General features: G+C 29.0%; 1 protein-coding gene across 6 annotated transcripts in view; it reads left to right on the forward strand.

Annotated features, from left to right (window-relative positions):
- The window catches only part of LOC129911962 (SCY1-like protein 2), an 83793-nt gene that overhangs the window by 9473 nt on the left and 55135 nt on the right, over positions 1-19185 (forward strand). For all 6 annotated transcript variants that reach the window (XM_055990000.1, XM_055990003.1, XM_055990002.1 and 3 more), the window contains exons 2-5: positions 1208-1333; positions 1453-1551; positions 6213-6350; positions 12655-12775. In XM_055990000.1, the coding sequence (XP_055845975.1) occupies positions 1208-1333; positions 1453-1551; positions 6213-6350; positions 12655-12775 (484 nt within the window). The remainder of the gene's footprint in view (positions 1-1207; positions 1334-1452; positions 1552-6212; positions 6351-12654; positions 12776-19185) is intronic.

Here is a 19185-nt window from a genome sequence, read left to right on the forward strand (position 1 = left end):
AGTTTATTTTTTTTAACGCAGGAATGTTCTATAATATTTGAATTTGAAAAAATTCATTGTTAGTCATAATTCAACTTAAGAGTTAAAATCGCTTGGCAGAATTATAATTGAATTATTTGCTTACCATAAATTAATCATATTAAAACAATTTAATTGATTCTTTTTTTTATTTTCAAACTTATTCAATGACAATAAATATAAAACATAAGAAGTATGTATGGTTAAACAAAAGGTATACATTTTTTTGTTTTCCCAATAGTCCTTGAATTAATAACAAAAAAAAAAAAAAAAAAAAAAACAAACATTTAACAAGGTTATTTAAATAACCACAACGCCTTTTTGTAGCAATTAGGGCATAAATATACAACAAAGACCATGTCATCATGATGACAATAACAACAAAAGGTCCTCTTTTCAACATTGTTCGTTAGCATTATATAAAGAGTAAAAAAAAAAAAACAAATATACACACATTTACGTCCATCTAAATCCTGTATAAATATCCTCCAAACTCCTACTAAAGAATTTACTCCTACATTAAGAATCAAAGGGAGAAAAATTTAACCCTTTCCTTTTGTTAATTTGCTTAAACATTTCCACTGTGTAAAATAACACAAAAATAACGAAATGATTATGCAAATAATGCAATTTTTTTAATATTTGTTTGTTTTTGTATTTTTTTGAAATTTTTTGGGAGAGAGGAAAAAATTATTAATTTAAAAACCAACCCACAATAAATAATGTGGTTTAATTTAAACAACAATTTTATTTAGACAATTTAAATAATAAATAAATAAAATAAGTAAAAAATTAAAATAAATTGCGACTCCTGCTGTCGTTTATATTTAATTGCAATAAATGCAAATAATTAATAGCATGGCCAATCAGTAGCTACATATCTGGAAATATTGCATAATAATTGTTTTAATTTAGTCACCAAAATAGATTAAATTGATGAATATTTTTACATAAAAAAATAGTTAGATCGATATAAGCATTTTTTTGCTGATGGTCAATTTTCAGCCTCTATTAAAATGAAAAAAATGATAAATATCTATCTCATCCGTTGCGAGTAGGTAAAACATTGTAATTAACTTAATTAGTTCAATCTAATTTGAATTATAATAGATAGCTATCTATTATTCATAATATGAAACCCAATTATAAATTCATATTTTCAATAATATTTTTTATTTTTTTATTTCAGGAATGTTCAGTTTTTATATTTGAAAAGAAAATTGCAGAAAAACTACATAAACCAAAGAGAAAAGAGACAATCACTGAAATCCTGCGTACTTCAGTTAAACAACTTGAACGGTTTCGTCATCCGAAGGTAAGTTGTCTTTTAAAATTTATAATTTATTTATATTTTTGTTTTTTTGTAATATTTTTATTTTTTAATTTAATTTTTGAAAAACAACAAAAGACCACATTTTAATAGTTTCAATTTAGATTTTACAATTGCTTCATACAGTGGAAGAATGCTCTGATACATTGGCATTTGCAACAGAACCAATACTCGCTAGCCTTGCAAATATCCTAGCATATCAGGTGAGTTTGTCTATATGAAAATATTTTGTACAGGGTGGGGCGAAAGTTAGATACATGCTTTCATCGTTTCATTCGCTTTCTTATTTGAATTTTAATTTTTTAAATATCTAAGCTTCAAATAATGGTGTCAACTTAAAACGATATGTAGGTAACCCATTGTGCACATTTCTAAATCCCACCGATCAATAAATTTTCAAAACCTTTCTATATTTCAGAAACACCCTGTTTAACCATTAGTTTATTTTGTGCTTATCTTAACCTTTACATAAAATGTTAAGGCAAAAGGGAAAGAGTTATAGGAAGAATCAATTTTCAGAAAGAGTGTGTGCAACTCTTATTTCGATGATTTGTTTTTACCTCTGGAGATATACTTCTTTATTTTTATCTTTTTACGTAGGTACGTACACGTGGTAGAGTTGAAAGTTTGAATAAAAGCATTGAAATCAGGAGTGAATTTTAGATCGATAGAGCCTTAGGTATCAATTATTTGTGCCTGGATGTGTTAAAGTAATGTATTGGTACTATACACCGAAAGAAAAATTGATAAAACCACTATTGAATTCATATTTGTTGTGACAAAAGTCGTCCAACATTACCAACATCAATAAAATGGGGGATATTGTGATTGGTATGCAAAATAAATAGTAAATACCTACATGTATTAGAAAAGTGAAAAGTATAAACTATTTTTGATATGCACGAAATGTGGATACACAAAATTTTCATACTTTATAATTTTACTAGTAAAAGCATTTACTACTTTTCAAGCACATTACCCAATATGTCTTTTATTTCAAAATAACATTTTTCTAAAACGTCAATTTTAATAAACATCACTTTCATAGCTTTTGAGCAAACTGAATAAATGTATTCTACGTAAGTTTTTTATTTTCATCATTTTTTTACACTTCGAAAAATATCAAAAACTAATTATTTGGTTTTTAATTTTTTCAACTGATCTTCATAAAAACTATAGCTATAGTTCTATTGGGAAATAAATAAGATTTTGTAGTTGAAGTAATATCTCAAATCGCTGTTAAAATGGCAAAAATGCAAAAAAGAAGTATTTTGGAAAAAAATCATATCGAAATTTTCAAAAGTCAGAGTTTTGCATGTCAACTCTTTTGTTTGCAAATTAAGTATCATTTTCAAACAAAAAAAAAGCCAATAAGTTAAAAAAAAAATATTTTATTTAATCTTACAGAAGATTCTTAATTTTGCCTACACCGAAAAAAAAAACAATATCAATTTAACATTTTTTAAATATCAAATTAACATTTTTTTAAATATCAGTCAAAAATGCTCTATAAAATGTGTTTTATGGTATTTAAAATGTTAAAACAATATTTTTATTATCAGGATGATATTTAAATGTCACATTTTGGAAATTTTTTTGAATATTTTATTATCATTTTTTCATATCAATTTCTCATTCCAAATTATTGAAAAATATTAAATAAAAAATTATTAATGTGTACTAATTGAAAGGTGCTTTGTGTTTTTTCGAAGTAAAATGTATGATTTACTGAGAAAATTTTATCGGCAATAAGATTTTACTTCACATAGTTTGGGAGAAAATAAAAAGAGAATTATATCACCTATAATAGAAAAAATAAAATCTATTTTGTAAAGAATATTCACTTTCAGTAATGTTTTGAAAAAAGAAAAAAAAATACTTAAAATAATTAAAATAATGAAAAAGGAAAAGAAAGAAATAATAAACCAAAAGGTAAAATCTAGTCAACATTGACGTTTTAATAGTCAAAGTGAAATTTTCACTATCCACTTAAACTTAAAAAAAATGTCAAAATGATATTTTAATTGTCAAAGCGAAATTTTCACTATCCACCAAAAATTTAAAAATATCAAAATGATATGATAAAATATCAAAATTGATATTTTAATTGTTGGACGACTTTTGTCACTAAAAAATGTTAATTTTATAGCTGTTGTTATTAAATTTTTTTTTCGGTGTAGAGACATTTTTTTTTTTGAGATTAAAAAAAATTGACTTAAAATAGAAAAAAATTGTAGGGAACAACTGCAATTTTTAGACTGTCAGAAATTCATTCTTTAAATCATTTATTTTTGTTCCAATTTCTTAGTACTATTTTCAGTCTATTATTTAATTTTCTTATTAATTTTAAGTAAAAGAAGCTTTTGAGAAGACCAACAAAAAAAATAAAAAACATTTTTTGAGAAGACTAAAAAAATAAAAAACATTTTTCCTAAAACCACAATTTTGATAATTTTGAATGTGTGTCCTTAAAATAAACTTATCCAGTTCTTCTGCTAAAATAAAGAAATTTTTTAGCCAGTTCCTAAGGGGAATATTTTTAAGAATGTTGGCCACTTAGGTTTCTATAGATTTATTTTATACCACAGGTGTTTAAAATTTTTCATAAAATACTTTTTTCACATTTTGCATCAAAAAACAGATTTCATGCCATTTTTAAAGTGTTTATGTACTCATTAAATTATTGTAGAAAATTATAAAAAAAAAAAGAAATAAATAAAATTCATTCATTCGTAGTTATAGTGAACGAAAACATAAGATGATAAAATTTTAAATACACTGAACGAAAAAAAGCCAATATTTTATAAAGTGGTTGCGATAGAACATTTTTCTATCTGTTTTTAGAACAGTCATAAGTGTATCTATCAGCCGTTTTAGGGTTGTCCATTCTCTATCGTACAACCTGTATATATTCAGACCTATTCTAAACAAAAATTCCCAGGGAAATGGTTTCGGGAGAATTAAAAATGGTGAAAATTTCCATTTCTTTTTTTGCTTTCCCCATATTCTTAACCATTGAAGAAAAAAATTCAAGCTAAAAAAATAATGAAATTTCAGTAACTTTTCAGTTGGGAGTTATTTTTTCAGAATAGGCCTGATTATGACGATTACAACTCAACTTCAACTTTTTGAATCGATATACCTAAGAAACGGTGAGTCTTAGGAAAAAAAGTGTCATGACACTTTTTATATACAATAATCTGGTCTACAATTCTTGCATCGAAAATTTTTTGATAAGACTTACCGTTTTGCTGAATATCGTGAAAAACCAGTTTTTGTGACCTTTGACAACAAGTCAGGTCTCGGATCGACAACAAGTCAGGTCTCGGATCGATGAGGACTTTTAAGATTTAATTTATGATGGTGTTGCCAACAATCCTACCAATTTTCAGCTTGCTGGAAATTTATGTAACCTCACCCCCTTATTTTAGTCTAATTTGACCGGACTAATGCTTCTTTAAAGAATTCAAAAAGTATTTTCCAGTTTTCACCGTTTAGAATGTTAAAGATCTCGAAGTCAATTAACTCGTTCTTGCTATAAAAAGCTCTTCGAAGTTCTTTTAAAATCGGGCATCGTCCTAAAAAGTGTTTTACATCTTCGCGTTCATTTAAGTTGCACATTGAGCACAATTGATCGATTTGATTTTTCCCAAATCTCTTTTTCTAGTAGTACCTTATTGAATCTGCGAACATTATTCAAACTGTCCCATTTTTTCACACTTATCTTTGGATTTGCTCTGATCTATGTGTTATACTCGATTTAAGTTTACTGTTTTTATCTTTAAATATACAAGGACCTTATTTTTGGTTGTGTCTTGAAATAGTTTTTTCTTTCTCTAAGAATAACGGATAGCATAACCAATTTAAATTGAAGTGAGTCAGAAGCTTAAAATAATTTTTCATTTTTGTATTCCACAAGGTAGTGCCATAGGTACCTTACTGTTGATTTTCTACACAACTACACACTAATTTAATTGCTAACTCGTTTTGTTCCCTTATGACATGGTTATACACAAAACATCTGTTTTAAAACACTTAAAGCCTGCAAAAGTATTAAATAAATTTATATTCAAAATGTAAAATACCCTTTTATCTAAATATAACGCAATGGCACTAGGCGCTAAGCTCATTTCAAAAGTTATCTTCTTTATTTTTTTTTTTTTATTTTTTTTAATCTAAAATTGTAAACCGTTTCTTAGTGATTATTCCACCTGTATTCGTATATATGTATTATATGCAAAGTATTTGACCTTGCAAAATATTTATCCTGCCAGCGAGTACGTCTCTGATCTGATGAACACTTCGGAAAAAAAAAAATACACACAATATTATATCCTTGCACCCGTAAGGAGGATGAGCTCTCGTTTGGAATATTAAATTACCCTCGAGGCGAGAGCACTACCGTATATATGATGAGAAAGTATGTATACTTCGTTACGGAAACTTACAGCTTGCTATCGAACGCGTATAATGCATATCCTTGTGATGTTAACGGTACACATACTTGTACTTTATTTCTTTTTTTTTGTAACTTTTTTGATAGGAAGTTGCCACTGATATGTTCAACCTCTGAATTTGAATAAAGCTTAGAATTTTTTTTTTTGCTTTTACTGAAACGTATCACTCTGCAACATCATCTTGCAGGTAGTTGACAAAAGTTGCATGAGAAAATGTCTCCTGAATCGCAGTTGCACTTGTTCACAAAATGTGAATGAAATGGATTTACGAGCGAACAGGCAGTGAATTTTAATTCGTTCCCCAGTTCGAGGAAATATTCGTTTTCTTTTTACTATTATCCTTTTAGCCTTTTTCTCATTCATGCAAATATTATATTTATTTCTTTTTGTTGTTGTATATGATCTAGGAAGCTGGAACTTATGGCCCGGTAACTGGACCCCCAAGTACGGGAGCATCACAGCCTACAGTGCCAGTAGTCCAGAGGCCAGCTCATGCCCGGGAATATAATTTCTTGGATATTGAATTAAAATATGGAATATTACAGGTGAGTGAGTGTGTGTGTGTGTGTGTGTGTGATTAAACGAGAGTAAGTCTATCTTCTGTAGGAGCTATTTCGAGGGAATTAACCCACAAGAGAGGCATTATATTTATTTTGTATGTGTGTGAAAGAGTAGGTAGGTGTTTTTTGAATAACCTTCCTACCTTTCTGTATAAAGTGATGATGGTTTTTGCAAAAGTTTTGGCATTGAGGACATAATTTAATTTTTAATTGGATTTTTTTATTTTTTTTGCTTTTGTTTTTGTAAATTTAAATTTAAGTTCTCTTCTTCTCTTCTTGTCTCTCAATGATGAGAGAGATACCTATTTTGCTTTAAAAAATTAACTTATGGATGTATGATCTTAATTGCAATTATAAGTAAGTAATGTTTTTTATATTTATCATTGAAGATAAATAAGGACTTTGAGTTTTATGGTAGGATGGATATTATGACTGAAATATATGTATTGTGTATACGTGGATGATTTATTAATAATTCATTTTTTATCCTGGAATTTTTATTTTTTTTTTAATATTTTTTTAAAAGCTACTTGTAGGCCTGTCTCGGAATTTTGTAAAAAAAAAAGATTTTATGATTTAAATTTAATTGATAATTACTTTTATTTGTAAAGATGAAAAGATTTTATGATGGAATGAGTTTTTTATACGTTTTTTTTTTAAGTATACTTGGGTATTAATTTTTTTGTAATAATAAATATTGGGTTTTTTCATTAATTTGTATTTAAATAAAATACATATTAACTTATTAAGATATGAAGGAGTAGATTAATTCATATACGTAAAAAATAAGGCAGATATACATTTTGAAAATAGTTAATTTGATGTGGCTTAAAAGATTACTCTAAGCAAGTATTCAGGATTTTCACAACTGCAAACGATACAATTTTCGGTATTCTATATCCACCGTAACTTTTATGGCTTAAATCAAATGAGTGAGTTTCTTAATCGATTCTCGATTGTCTTACCAAATGTGTGAAGTGTCAATTGTATACAATTCTGGACAAATTATCCTCTTCCATAATGACACCAATGGTTTTTCTATTTCAATAAACCTTACCTTTTTTTGTGCAAAATGTATTCAAGATTTAAAAAATGTCCTTAATTTTCTTGTACTATTAGCGGTTTCTGAGTTATTGATGGTCAAAGAGAATAAGTTTTTTTTTATTCAATGTTTGATATTTTAGCAAGAAGTTATTGTATCGAACTTAAAAAAAAAGGCAAATTTAAGCTGAAAGAACAAGTTATTCAAAGACCTAGGTATAAAATAAAACTGCACACTTGTAAAAAAAAACTGTTCGATATTCAATAGGATTGAGACTCATACGATGCTTAAAAAAAATAAAATGCACGACTGGGTCGCACGAACTTGCTCTTAGAGTTAAAGTTGCTTAAATTTTTAAGACTTTTTATATATAAATTTGGAATATGCAGTTTTGATTAATATATGTGCCCTTGATTATGAAAGTGGACTAAGTCACTTTTTGCTTTATTTAAAGAAAAACTTACATAATAATTTTCTTATACCGATTTAATTTTATTTTTTTTATGAAATCACTAGAGGAGCAATAAAGAAGTTTATTTACTGCAATTTCGCTTTCAAATAAACTTTACCTTTTAAATTATAACTATTTTTATGCTAGATTTGATGCCATTTTTAGGAGTGACTTAGTCCACTTTTATAATTAAGGGCACATATTAAGATGCATTTTTAGAAAAAAAATTTTCAAAATCGTTAGAGCCGTTTTTAAAAAAAAACAAATTTTTTATAAAAAAAAATTTTGGAAAAAAAGTTTTAAAATAAAATTGGTATGCCATTCTGTAGAAATCACTAATCAACATCCACACACAAAATTTCAAAAACATTCAATGTCCCGTTTTCGAAAATTTGATTTTTCAAAATTTTATTTTTGGCTTATATTTAAATTATATAAATGCTTCTTCACAAAAAGTTTCGTTGAAATCGAATAAGCAGTTTCGGAGATAATCGGATTTGAAAAAAAACGGTTCTATGGCAGGTACCGTTAATAATGATTTTCAAAAAAAAAATTTTCATTGGAAGATAGACCTAAGCTTAAAACTAACATTTGAATTTTTTAAACAAAATCGTTAGAGCCGTTTTCGAGATATATCAATTTAACTAAAATCGGTATATGACAAGTACCGTTATTTTTGGTCCGCTGGAGAGTCGCCAAATAACGCTACATACCAAGTTGAACATTAATTGGTCCATCCGTTTAGGCTGTAGCTCCTTATACAGACAGACAGACTGACTGACAGACAGACGGACTTCCGGGACCCACTTTTTTGGCATCGTCTACCATCGTAATGTCAATGAAAAATGTTATCTCAACTTTTTTTTTGTACGCATGCATAACTTGATATATATATATATGTAGTACCTATATCGCAAGTAAAAACTAGAAAATTCGAGATTTTAAATCCTTTTTAATTTTGATTCCAATACGACCATTGTTAACCCTCTGTCAGCGAATTTGGCAATAAACAAAATTACGATTTTTCAAAAAAAGATTAAAATAATTAAAAAAATATTAAATAATTGTGAAGACTAATGTTAAAAACTAGTTTTAATAAAAAAAATAAAATAAATTAAGGAAAATCGTTCATATAAATTATTTTTATGCATATCATGCTCAAAAACGTTTGTTGAAATAAAACAAAAAACTGATTTAAATGAACAAGAAGATATTTTTTGTCTATTATTTATTTATTGTTCATTATTTTTAACCCATCTTCGTCGCAATTTTTTGTCCTTTATGTATCCTTCTACCCATTTTTCCAGCGGTCACGAATATTATTCAGGATCTTTTATTTTTTGCAAAGTGGCATAAGTCGAAATTTGTCATTTTTGAATTTAGAGCACAGAACTGATTAAAATAAATTGCACGACTGGGGTCGCACGTACTTGCTCTTATGCTTAAAGTAACTATAATGTTAAAGCTTTTCATTCAAGAAATTTAAAATTTGATATTTTGAAGAAATTTCATAAGTAGTATAAAAAAATTAAATCTGTTTTTATAATTAATTAAACTCCGTTTTAAATTATCTTAAAAAAAATTAAAAATATGCCATTTTATTTCTTGTATAAAAAAGTATTTTTAGAAAAAAATTTTCGAAAATTGTAGGAGCCGTTTTTTAAAAAAATAATTTTTTATATATAAAAATTGTTTAACATTTTTCAAAAAAAAAGTTGGTATGCCATTTTGAAGAAATAATTAATTTACACATAAAAACTAAATTTCAAAATTTTTCATTGATTCGTTTTCAAAAAATTCATTTTTCAAAAAAAAAATTTGAAATATTTTTAAAAAAACCAAAAATGCGTTTTTTGAAAATTTTCTAAAATTTTAATATTATCTTTACGTACACACTTTTGTATAAAAATTTTCATTTAAATCGGGTTAATGTTGTACGAGATATTCAGAAACGAAAAAAACCGTTCTATGACAGGTACCGTTAATAACGGTACAAAAAATATTTTTTTTATTTAAAAAGTTGGCTATTATGTGTAGTACTACACACAAAAATTTTAATCAAAATCGTTAGAGCCGTTTTTGAAAAAAATTAACTTTTCTATTTCCGTTATATGGCAGGTACCGTTAGTTTTGGTCATACAAAAAAAATTTCAATTTCCCCTCTAGGGAATCACCAAAAACTGCTAACCACCAAGTTTGAAGAAAATCACTTCACTCGTTTAGGCTGCAGCTCCAGATAGAGACAGACAGACAGACAGACAGACAGACAGACAGACAGACAGACAGACAGAATTGCCGGACCCACTTTTTTGGCATTCTCCATCATCGTAATGTCATGTAAAATTGTTATCTCGAGTTCGATTTTTTTTACGAATCCTAAACTTGCCCTATAGTACCTATATCGCAAGTAAAAAGAGTAATTTTTCTGTGTAATCAGAATATTTTTATATTTTTAGTTTTGTCATTTAATAACGTGCAAAACAGCACTTTTTCCATAGAGTCAGAAAAAAACAATGTCGAAAATAGTTCTATGTTTTCGAAAAACGGCATAACTCCAAACTATTATTTTTACTTGCGATATAGGTACTATAGGGCAAGTTTAGGATTCGTAAAAATCGAACTCGAGATAACAATTTTACATGACATTACGATGATGGAGAATGCCAAAAAAGTGGGTCCGGCAATTCTGTCTGTCTGTCTGTCTGTCTGTCTGTCTGTCTGTCTGTCTGTCTGTCTGTCTGTCTGTCTGTCTGTCTGTCTGTCTGTCTGTCTGTCTGTCTGTCTGTCTGTCTGTCTGTCCGTCTGTCTCTATCTGGAGCTGCAGCCTAAACGAGTGAAGTGATTTTCTTCAAACTTGGTAGTTAGCAGTTTTTGGTGATTCCCTAGAGGGAAAATTGAAAATTTTTTTTTATGACCAAAACTAACGGTACCTGCCATATAACGGAAATAGAAAAGTTAATTTTTTTCAAAAACGGCTCTAACGATTTTGATTAAAATTTTTGTGTATAATACTACACATAAAGGCCAACTTTTGAAATAAAAAAAATATTTTTTGTACCGTTATTAACGGTACCTGTCATAGAACGGTTTTTTTCGTTTCTGAATATCTCGTACAAAATTAACCCGATTTAAATGAAAATTTTTATACAAAAGTGTGTAAGTAAAGATAATATTAAAATTTTAGAAAATTTTCAAAAAACGCATTTTTGGTTTTTTAAAAAATATTTCAAAATTTTTTTTTGAAAAATCAATTTTTTGAAAACGGATCAATGAAAAATTTTGAAATTTAGTTTTTATGTGTAAATTAATTATTTCTTCAAAATGGCATACCAACTTTTTTTTTGAAAAATGTTAAAAAAATTTTATATATAAAAAATTATTTTTTTAAAAAACGGCTCCTACAATTTTCAAATTTTTTTTTCTAAAAATACCTTTTTATACGAGAAATAAAATGGCATATTTGTTTTTTTTTTTAAGATATTTTAAAACGGAGTTTTATTAATTATAAAAACAGATTTAATTTTTTTATACTACTTATGAAATTTCTTCAAAATATCGAATTTTAAATTTCTTGAATAAAAAGCTTTAACATTATAGTTACTTTAAGCATAAGAGCAAGTACGTGCGACCCCAGTCGTGCAATTTATTTTTTTAATATTACGTTTTCTATAACACAACATCATTTTTATTTTACCTACTTCATATATGAGTTGAAAATTTTGATAAAAACAACCTCTATGATAAAATACTAGCATGGCATTCCACGAAATTCTTTTCGAAATTCCAAACTTTTGAACAAAAACACATAAAATGCATCGTCCTTCAACTTTGAACTAATTTCAATTGATCAAATGCAAATCTGCATCACAAAACTATTATTTTCTATTATTTTTATTTCTTTCTTTCCATTGAAGGATAATGGTCATTATTATATTCTTTGAGCTTTTAAAGTGTTTTGAAACTCTTTAATAGTTATTTACTAATAAATAGAGTTTTTAAAAATATAAAAAAACAAGAAAGACTAACATAAAATCCAATAAAAACAATTTGTTTTTCATATTTCACTCATGTGAATCTGTGTCCGTATATATCCGCATTATCCTGTCAAAGGATGTTTTCATATAAACTATGTATTTTTGAGAAATTCTCTCAAAATTCGATTAAATGAAAGAAAATATTTCAATAAATCCTTCTATATCCTCTTTTCTGTTTTAAATCTCTTAAATACTTTTATATTTATACGCTTATAGCATAACTTGAGGAACTTTTTCCTCTACTACAATATAGTTGAAGCAATAGAGTGACCATCTGTCGTGTTTCTTTTTAAAGAAGAATATTTGTAAAATATTTCTAGTTTGGATTGATTAAAAAATGGTTTATGCTGTTTTAAATCACTTCCAAAAAAAATTCATGGATTTGCAATAGGTGTTTATGAACTATATCAATGCAATATGATAGTCATTCAGTCATCTTTTCATCTGAAAAATAACAATTTTGCTTATTGCTTTTGTCACGCTATGTTGAGTTTATATACGAACCTACACACATATTTTTTGATTTAATGATTTGTCATTCAATTTATTTTAAGATACCAAAATGCAAAACACATTTAGATATTGGATTATTATATTGTACAAATCAAATACGTGATTTAAATTAAAAATTAAATTAATTTGTGGGTACATGAGAAAGCTCAAAAATATTTTTTTTTTTTATTAGAAATAACACATTGAACTTGGTTGTGACTAATGTAATATACATTTGTTTTTTGTTGTTCTATTTTAATATTGATTTAGTTAACGGAAGGTTTAGCTTACCTACACTATACCGGTCACGTAGTACATCGGAATGTGTGTCCGTCGTCCATTTTGGTCACGAAAAAAGGAACATGGAAATTGGCTGGACTCGAATTTATAGGTAAGTTATGTTTATTAACGAAATGAATTTCTATAATAATTTCAGTTTTATACTATATATAAAAATAAAATCGATTAAATTTCAAAGGTTATTTAAGGAATATTTTACAAAATATATAATAAATTTTGGATTTAACAATCAAATTTCAAAGACAATTTTAATATTGTTTGGACATCTACCTTTATGTTCATTAATCTATAAATATTAAGAACTAGTTATACATTTTATTTAAATACTCATTATATCAAATAATAAAAAATAAAATTAAAATTAAAACCCCATAAAATAATCGCAAAATAGTTACTACTGCAAATTTATGTCCTTTAAAATACAAAGCAAAAATCAATAGGATACAATTTGGTTTAAGAAAGTTTACAAATATGTAATTGATTTACAAATACCTTCTTACTAAGTTATTAGCTTTTTAGGAGAACAAGCTTGAAAACTACAAATTACAAATTAGTTAGTTGGTGAAATAGGCCCTAGACGTGAAAAATAAAATTTTTTTCGCATGTTTCTTTGTCACAAATTACAGAATCAAGCAACTTTTAGATCCCTTTGACTTTTTTTTTTTTTAAATATTATGACTTATAACCAGCGATGCCAACTGAGGCATAATTATGCCTTTTAGGCATAATTTTATTAGCTAAGGCATTAAGCTATGATTACACGGTCAACGAAATCGGTCAACGCGTTGACTCTCTGACGTAAAAATGACGTCACAATCTGTCCCAAGAGTGTCACGTTGTGTGATCGTCAACGAAAACTGTTGTCATTGCGTTGACGGGTACGATGACACTCGCGTTGACACACATTTTTGGGTCAACGCATTGACTATTTTCGATGACCGTGTAATCTCTCTATCAATGCCATTGGGACGCGTTGACAGGATTTTAGGACTGGGTGTCATACCAATGACCCTGTCCCAGCGTTGACGCGTCAGAATTTAATACCATGTCATCGTTTTAGAATGACATTGTTTTTGAAGTTATACTTCTTATGGGAGGGTGGGTATGAAAATTTACTTTTTGACAAGAATGTCAAAGGGATTATGACGCGATCACCCTGGGTAGCAGGGCTGTCGTTTCACCTTTAGAGTAGGCAGTACTTTAGTATTTAAAAATGCAGTACGCCGTAGTACGGCAAACATAAAACACACAACACGTTGCAAGTTACATGTTTCATGTTACAAGTTGCATGTGGCAAGTCGTATGTGGCAAGTTGCATGTGGCAAGTTGTATGTGGCAAGTTGTGTGTGGCAAGTTGCATTTGGCAAGTTGCGTGTGGCAAGTTGCATGTGGTAATTTCCATGTGGCAAGTTGCCAGGGTTGCAAAAAGCTCACATTTCAGCTCAGCTCACAGCTCAGCTCAAATTTGAGCTAGGTACCATAGCTAAGCTCATTTGAGCTGAGCTGAAAGTGAGCTGAGCTGAAAGTGAGCGCCCCAACTTCCAACGCCTATATCTCGGAATTTTGAAAAAAATGAAAAAAATTTTTTTGATGCCAAAAGGTAGCGAGGACTCTAACCTACATTTGGGTACAACTCCCATCCCTGTAGGTGCACGCGTTCTCAAACCGGGTGAACTTAAAGGTAAAAAAAAGTTAAGCCCGATTCTGAAAAAATAGGTATGATGTGGCGGTTTAACATGGAAGATGATTTTTTAAAAATCTGAGAATGTGCAAAGCGTAGGCCCATGACACAAGCTATCATTGGGCATCACTCCCAAAAATTGCTCTCAAGCGGTTTAGCTTCCAGGAGCGTTCAAAGATTCGGGGATTTTTCGAAAAAAAATTTTACCCCAACTTTCAAACTCGATTTTCTCGGAATTTTGAAAAAAATCGAAAAACCGGATTATACCACTATCGGCTAGCTGAGAATATAAGCTTTCATATGGCACCACTCCCCTGTCTCTAGATCAAAGCGTTCGAACGCCTATATCGCGGAATTTTGAAGAAAATGAAAATAAAATTTTTGATGCCAAAAGATAGCGGGGACTCTAACCTACATTTGGGTACAACTCCCATTCCTGTAGGTCCACGCGTTCTCAAACCGGGAGAACTTAAAAGTAAAAAAAAATGGGCGCGATTCTGAAAAAAAAGGCATGATGTGGTGGTTTAACATGGAAGGCGATTTTTTAAAAATCTGATAATGTGCAAAGCGTAGGCCCATGACACAAGCTATCATTTGGCATCACTCCCAAAAATTGCTCTAAAGCGGTTTAGCTTCCAGGAGCGTTTAAAGATTCGGGAATTTTTCGAAAAAAAAAATTTACCCCAACTTTCAAAACCGATTTTCTCGGAATTTTGAAAAAAGTCGAAAAACCGGATTCTACCGGAATTTTTTTTTTATGATAAAAAAAGAAATATTTTACTAAAAAAATAGAAATATATTTACCATCAAAAACACCAAGAGAAAAGATCACGAAAAATTATGTCTTATTTATAAAAATATCTACGTGTTAAAATAATTCCATTAATAACTAGAACCAAACATCTTAAGCTATGGTGTTTTATAAAAGTTTAAAATATCTTCATATTTCATTATACTTTCCAAATAAAAATCAATGTATCCTCTCACCCATCACAGCTCAGCTCAGCTCACTTTACCTTAGCTCACCCAACAGCTCAGCTCAACCATCAGCTCAGCTCACTTTCAGCTCAGCTCAAATGAGTTAACCATATATAGTACGTTCTGAACCGCACAACATGAGTAAAGTTCACAGATTAAATTGAAAACTACATGGACGCAAGGAGGATGAAAGAATTAATTTATTGTTCACTTGATAAAAATGTAAAAAACGAAGTGTGGATTAATTAATTTAATAATAGAAATTAAAAATATCAAATGAAATTCATTTATATATCGCACATGTACTACAAAAGTGTCACAACTCAAAAATCTTCATTTTTCAATAGAGACGATAAACCAATTTAAGGAGAATAGAACGAGTATATTTATTATTTACTTAATTTTTAGAATAGGAAACACACTTTTAACCAATTTTAGAAAACCACCATCATTTTAACTATCTTAAACCTTGGAAATTCACGTTTTTAGAGTTGTGACAATTTTCGTGATCTTTGGACTAAAAATGTGTCATTTTTGTCAAAGTAGTTTTTATTTCAAATGAAACATCTAAAACGACATTTTACCTTCTGGAATAAAAACTATTCAAATTATATCAATGGCAACTAGATAGATTTGTCCGGGAAAATTTCAAATTTTTTTTTTTGTAAATAACTAAAAAAATCTGTTTTTTGAGTTGTGACACTTTTGTAGTACATGTGCGATATGTATACTGAATGAGAAGTATAACTTCAGTCGAGTGTACATGTGTACACACACTCTTTTTTTGTATAGAAATATGATGAAAGTTGGATTGGGAAAATTTTTTGTACGACGATTATTTGAATGGTATACCGTTTTGGAGGGGGTTCTCATTTCACCTTTTTGTTTTTTTTTTTTACAAAAAAACTTTTTGGTATGGCCATGGCATCCATGTTGGATGCAAAAAATTTGTTTTTGACAAAAAAACAAAAACCATTTGTATATTCTAAGCTACATTTTAAGACCATAACCATTAACATTGGGTGCGGCGTTCCTATGCTATAAGCGTTTGAAGGTGGCCATGTTAATTTTTTTTTCGATTTTTAAAAATCAAAAGTCGAAACTTTTTTATTTTTTTTTCTTATTTTTCGAAACAAGTTTAGTAATTTTAAATTTGTATTCGTTCAACAATCTTATCAGAATTCATTTAAGACTTTTATCTTAAAAGTGCATTGCGTAGGTATATCTCGAAATATTTACATTTCAATGCAACAATGTCAAACATATTTCCGTTTAATTTTTCTATGAGAGCTTTTTTCAAATCGCATTTTCTCCGCTTTTTTTTTTATATTTTTGGAAAATTTAAATTTTTGCTTTGTGTCAAACAGTGTGATCAACAAAGTTTTGCGAGTCAAAGCGTTGACACTGCTAAGTAAACGTCACGTTGACACACCTGTGCGTCAACGTAATTTAGGACAACATTGACGCAATAGTGTCAATCGTGTGATAGTCAACGTTTAATGCATTGACACTGTGAACGTTGACGGTGAGATGACAGAGAGAATATGAATTTTTTCTTGACGTCAGAGAGTCAACGCGTTGACCGATTTCGTTGACCGTGTAATCATAGCTTTAAGGCTTATTTTTTGTTGTTAAGGTTGTTCGAAATTTTATCTACAGAATTTGTTTTTACCATTTAACTCTTAGTAGTGTTTAATTTTTAGAAGAATTTTGTGCACACTAATCACTTTTATTAAAAAAGAATCTAATTTTGTTGCTGCAAAAAGGTCTAAAACGCTTGCAAATAGGCTAATATTTTTCATTGGTGAAAAAAATTGGCCGCTTATTTCTTCCAATTATATGAAGCAACATCTTGAAATATTCCTTTCGAAGAAAAAAAGTTTCGGTTACGTGACAAATAAGTTGCCTTTTCAATCGTCAGTTAGACTATCAGAAGAATAAATTTCAATATAAAAAATTTTATTCCTAGGAATAATCTCTATCTGAGGTTTATCTGAATATTGAAAAATTGGCCCTTAATGTATAAATTGATTAAATAAACATTTCGTTTTGTGTACCTACTTGTGTACTTTTTGTATATAATTTTTAAGCATAAACTAAGAAATTTAAATTGAGGCATAATTTACTTGAAAAGGCATAATTTTTTTTTCAAGTGAGGCATAATTTTGACTGAATGGGTTGGCAACGCTGCTTTTAACTTCCCTCAATGAAATTTATGGAATTATATAAGAATTTTTTGATGTTAACATTGTTATGATTTTTTTTTTTGGAATAGATGCAATTTGAATTTAAAGAGTTTCTTTTTTGATAAAAGCTTTTGTTGAGTTCAATCCAAAAAATTGTTTGCTGAGAATCAGAAATATTGTTTGCTAAAAATCAGAAATATAATTTTAGCTTGAAGAAATGGGAAACGGAATTCTTTGAATAGGTGCCCATATTCTTTCGATATTGTTTGGTCCAAGTCAGTTTGTCTGTCTGTCTGCATAAGGAGCTACATCCTTAACGGATAAACCGATTAACATCAAGCTTAAAATGTAGCGTTTTTTGGCGACTCTCCAGAGGGGTTTTTGGGATTTATTTTTTTCGGACCAACTTTTATTTCAAAAAATTATTTGTAAAAAGTTATTTTTCTTTTTTAAAACTGGCTTTAACAATCTTAAAATTTTTTTCTAAAAATGCATCTTTATAAAAGAAATTTAACATCATATCTACTTTTTTGGAACTCAATTTCTTCAAAAAGTTTTTTTTTTATTTGAAGGACAATTTTTTTTTTTTAACTTTTTTATTGAATTTTTTTAAAAAATAACGAAAAGTTATGTTAACAAATTTGAATAATCATTTCTATCAAAAAACAAAACCGACTTCAATGGATCAAAACTGGGTTTTCTGGTTTTTCTACCACACTGCTGAATTATCAAAATTGGTTCACTCAGTTAAAAGTTACGAGGTAACAAACATAAAAAAAAATACAGACGAATTGAATTATACCTCCTCCTTTTTGGAAGTCGGTAAAAAAAAGTTTGGTTTACAGTCATGAATAGAGCTTGGAAATTTTTTTTTTAAAATGCAATTTTTCTTAGCAAGGGGTACCCCCTTGATTTTTTTTCGAAAATCTGAAAAAAAAACAAATTTTTCATTTTTTATCTGAATGCTTAGGCCTGTTGGTTGTGATATGACTTATGAACTCATGGTAGGTAGGTAGAGATGGCGGTCAAGGCAAACCATGTTTGATTGACCCAAATAGCGCCGGATGCGCCGTTTTGATACCAAAACTTATGAAATCTGTGAGTGATAATTGGATTTATTTGAAATACATTTTTAATTGGTTTTAAAAAAGGGAAAAACAAGTGTTAGGCAGTCCTAAATCCACTTTGTTGCATTTAGGAACGAGATCAAGTCTTTGATCTTTGATTCTGAGATGTTATCTATGACATTAAAGAATTCGCTCCCCAGAGAGAGTGCTCTATTCCTAGCAAGGGCGGGACATTGACATAGGAAATGGTAGACCGTTTCTTTTTCTTGCTGGTCCAAGCAGCTGCGACAGTAGGTATTGTGCGGTATACCCAACTTTGCTGCATGTTCCCCTATCGGCCAATGTCCTGTGCACACCGCAACGATTCTGCTAATATCTTTTCTGGGTCTAGAGATTAGGTCATATGTTTTGGATTTATTATAGGTGGGCCAGATTTTTCTGGATATGACGCAGCTAGTCAAGTTGTGCCACCTATTGTTAGCTTTTGTTAGGTATTTTAAGAAGATATCGCCCTTCATGACTCCTATGGGAATGCTAACTATTTCCGCTAGTGACTCATGAAGGGCTGATCCTTGCCTGGCCAGTTCAT

Source organism: Episyrphus balteatus, chromosome 2 (genome assembly GCF_945859705.1).
Source record: "Episyrphus balteatus chromosome 2, idEpiBalt1.1, whole genome shotgun sequence".
NCBI lineage: Eukaryota > Metazoa > Arthropoda > Insecta > Diptera > Syrphidae > Episyrphus > Episyrphus balteatus.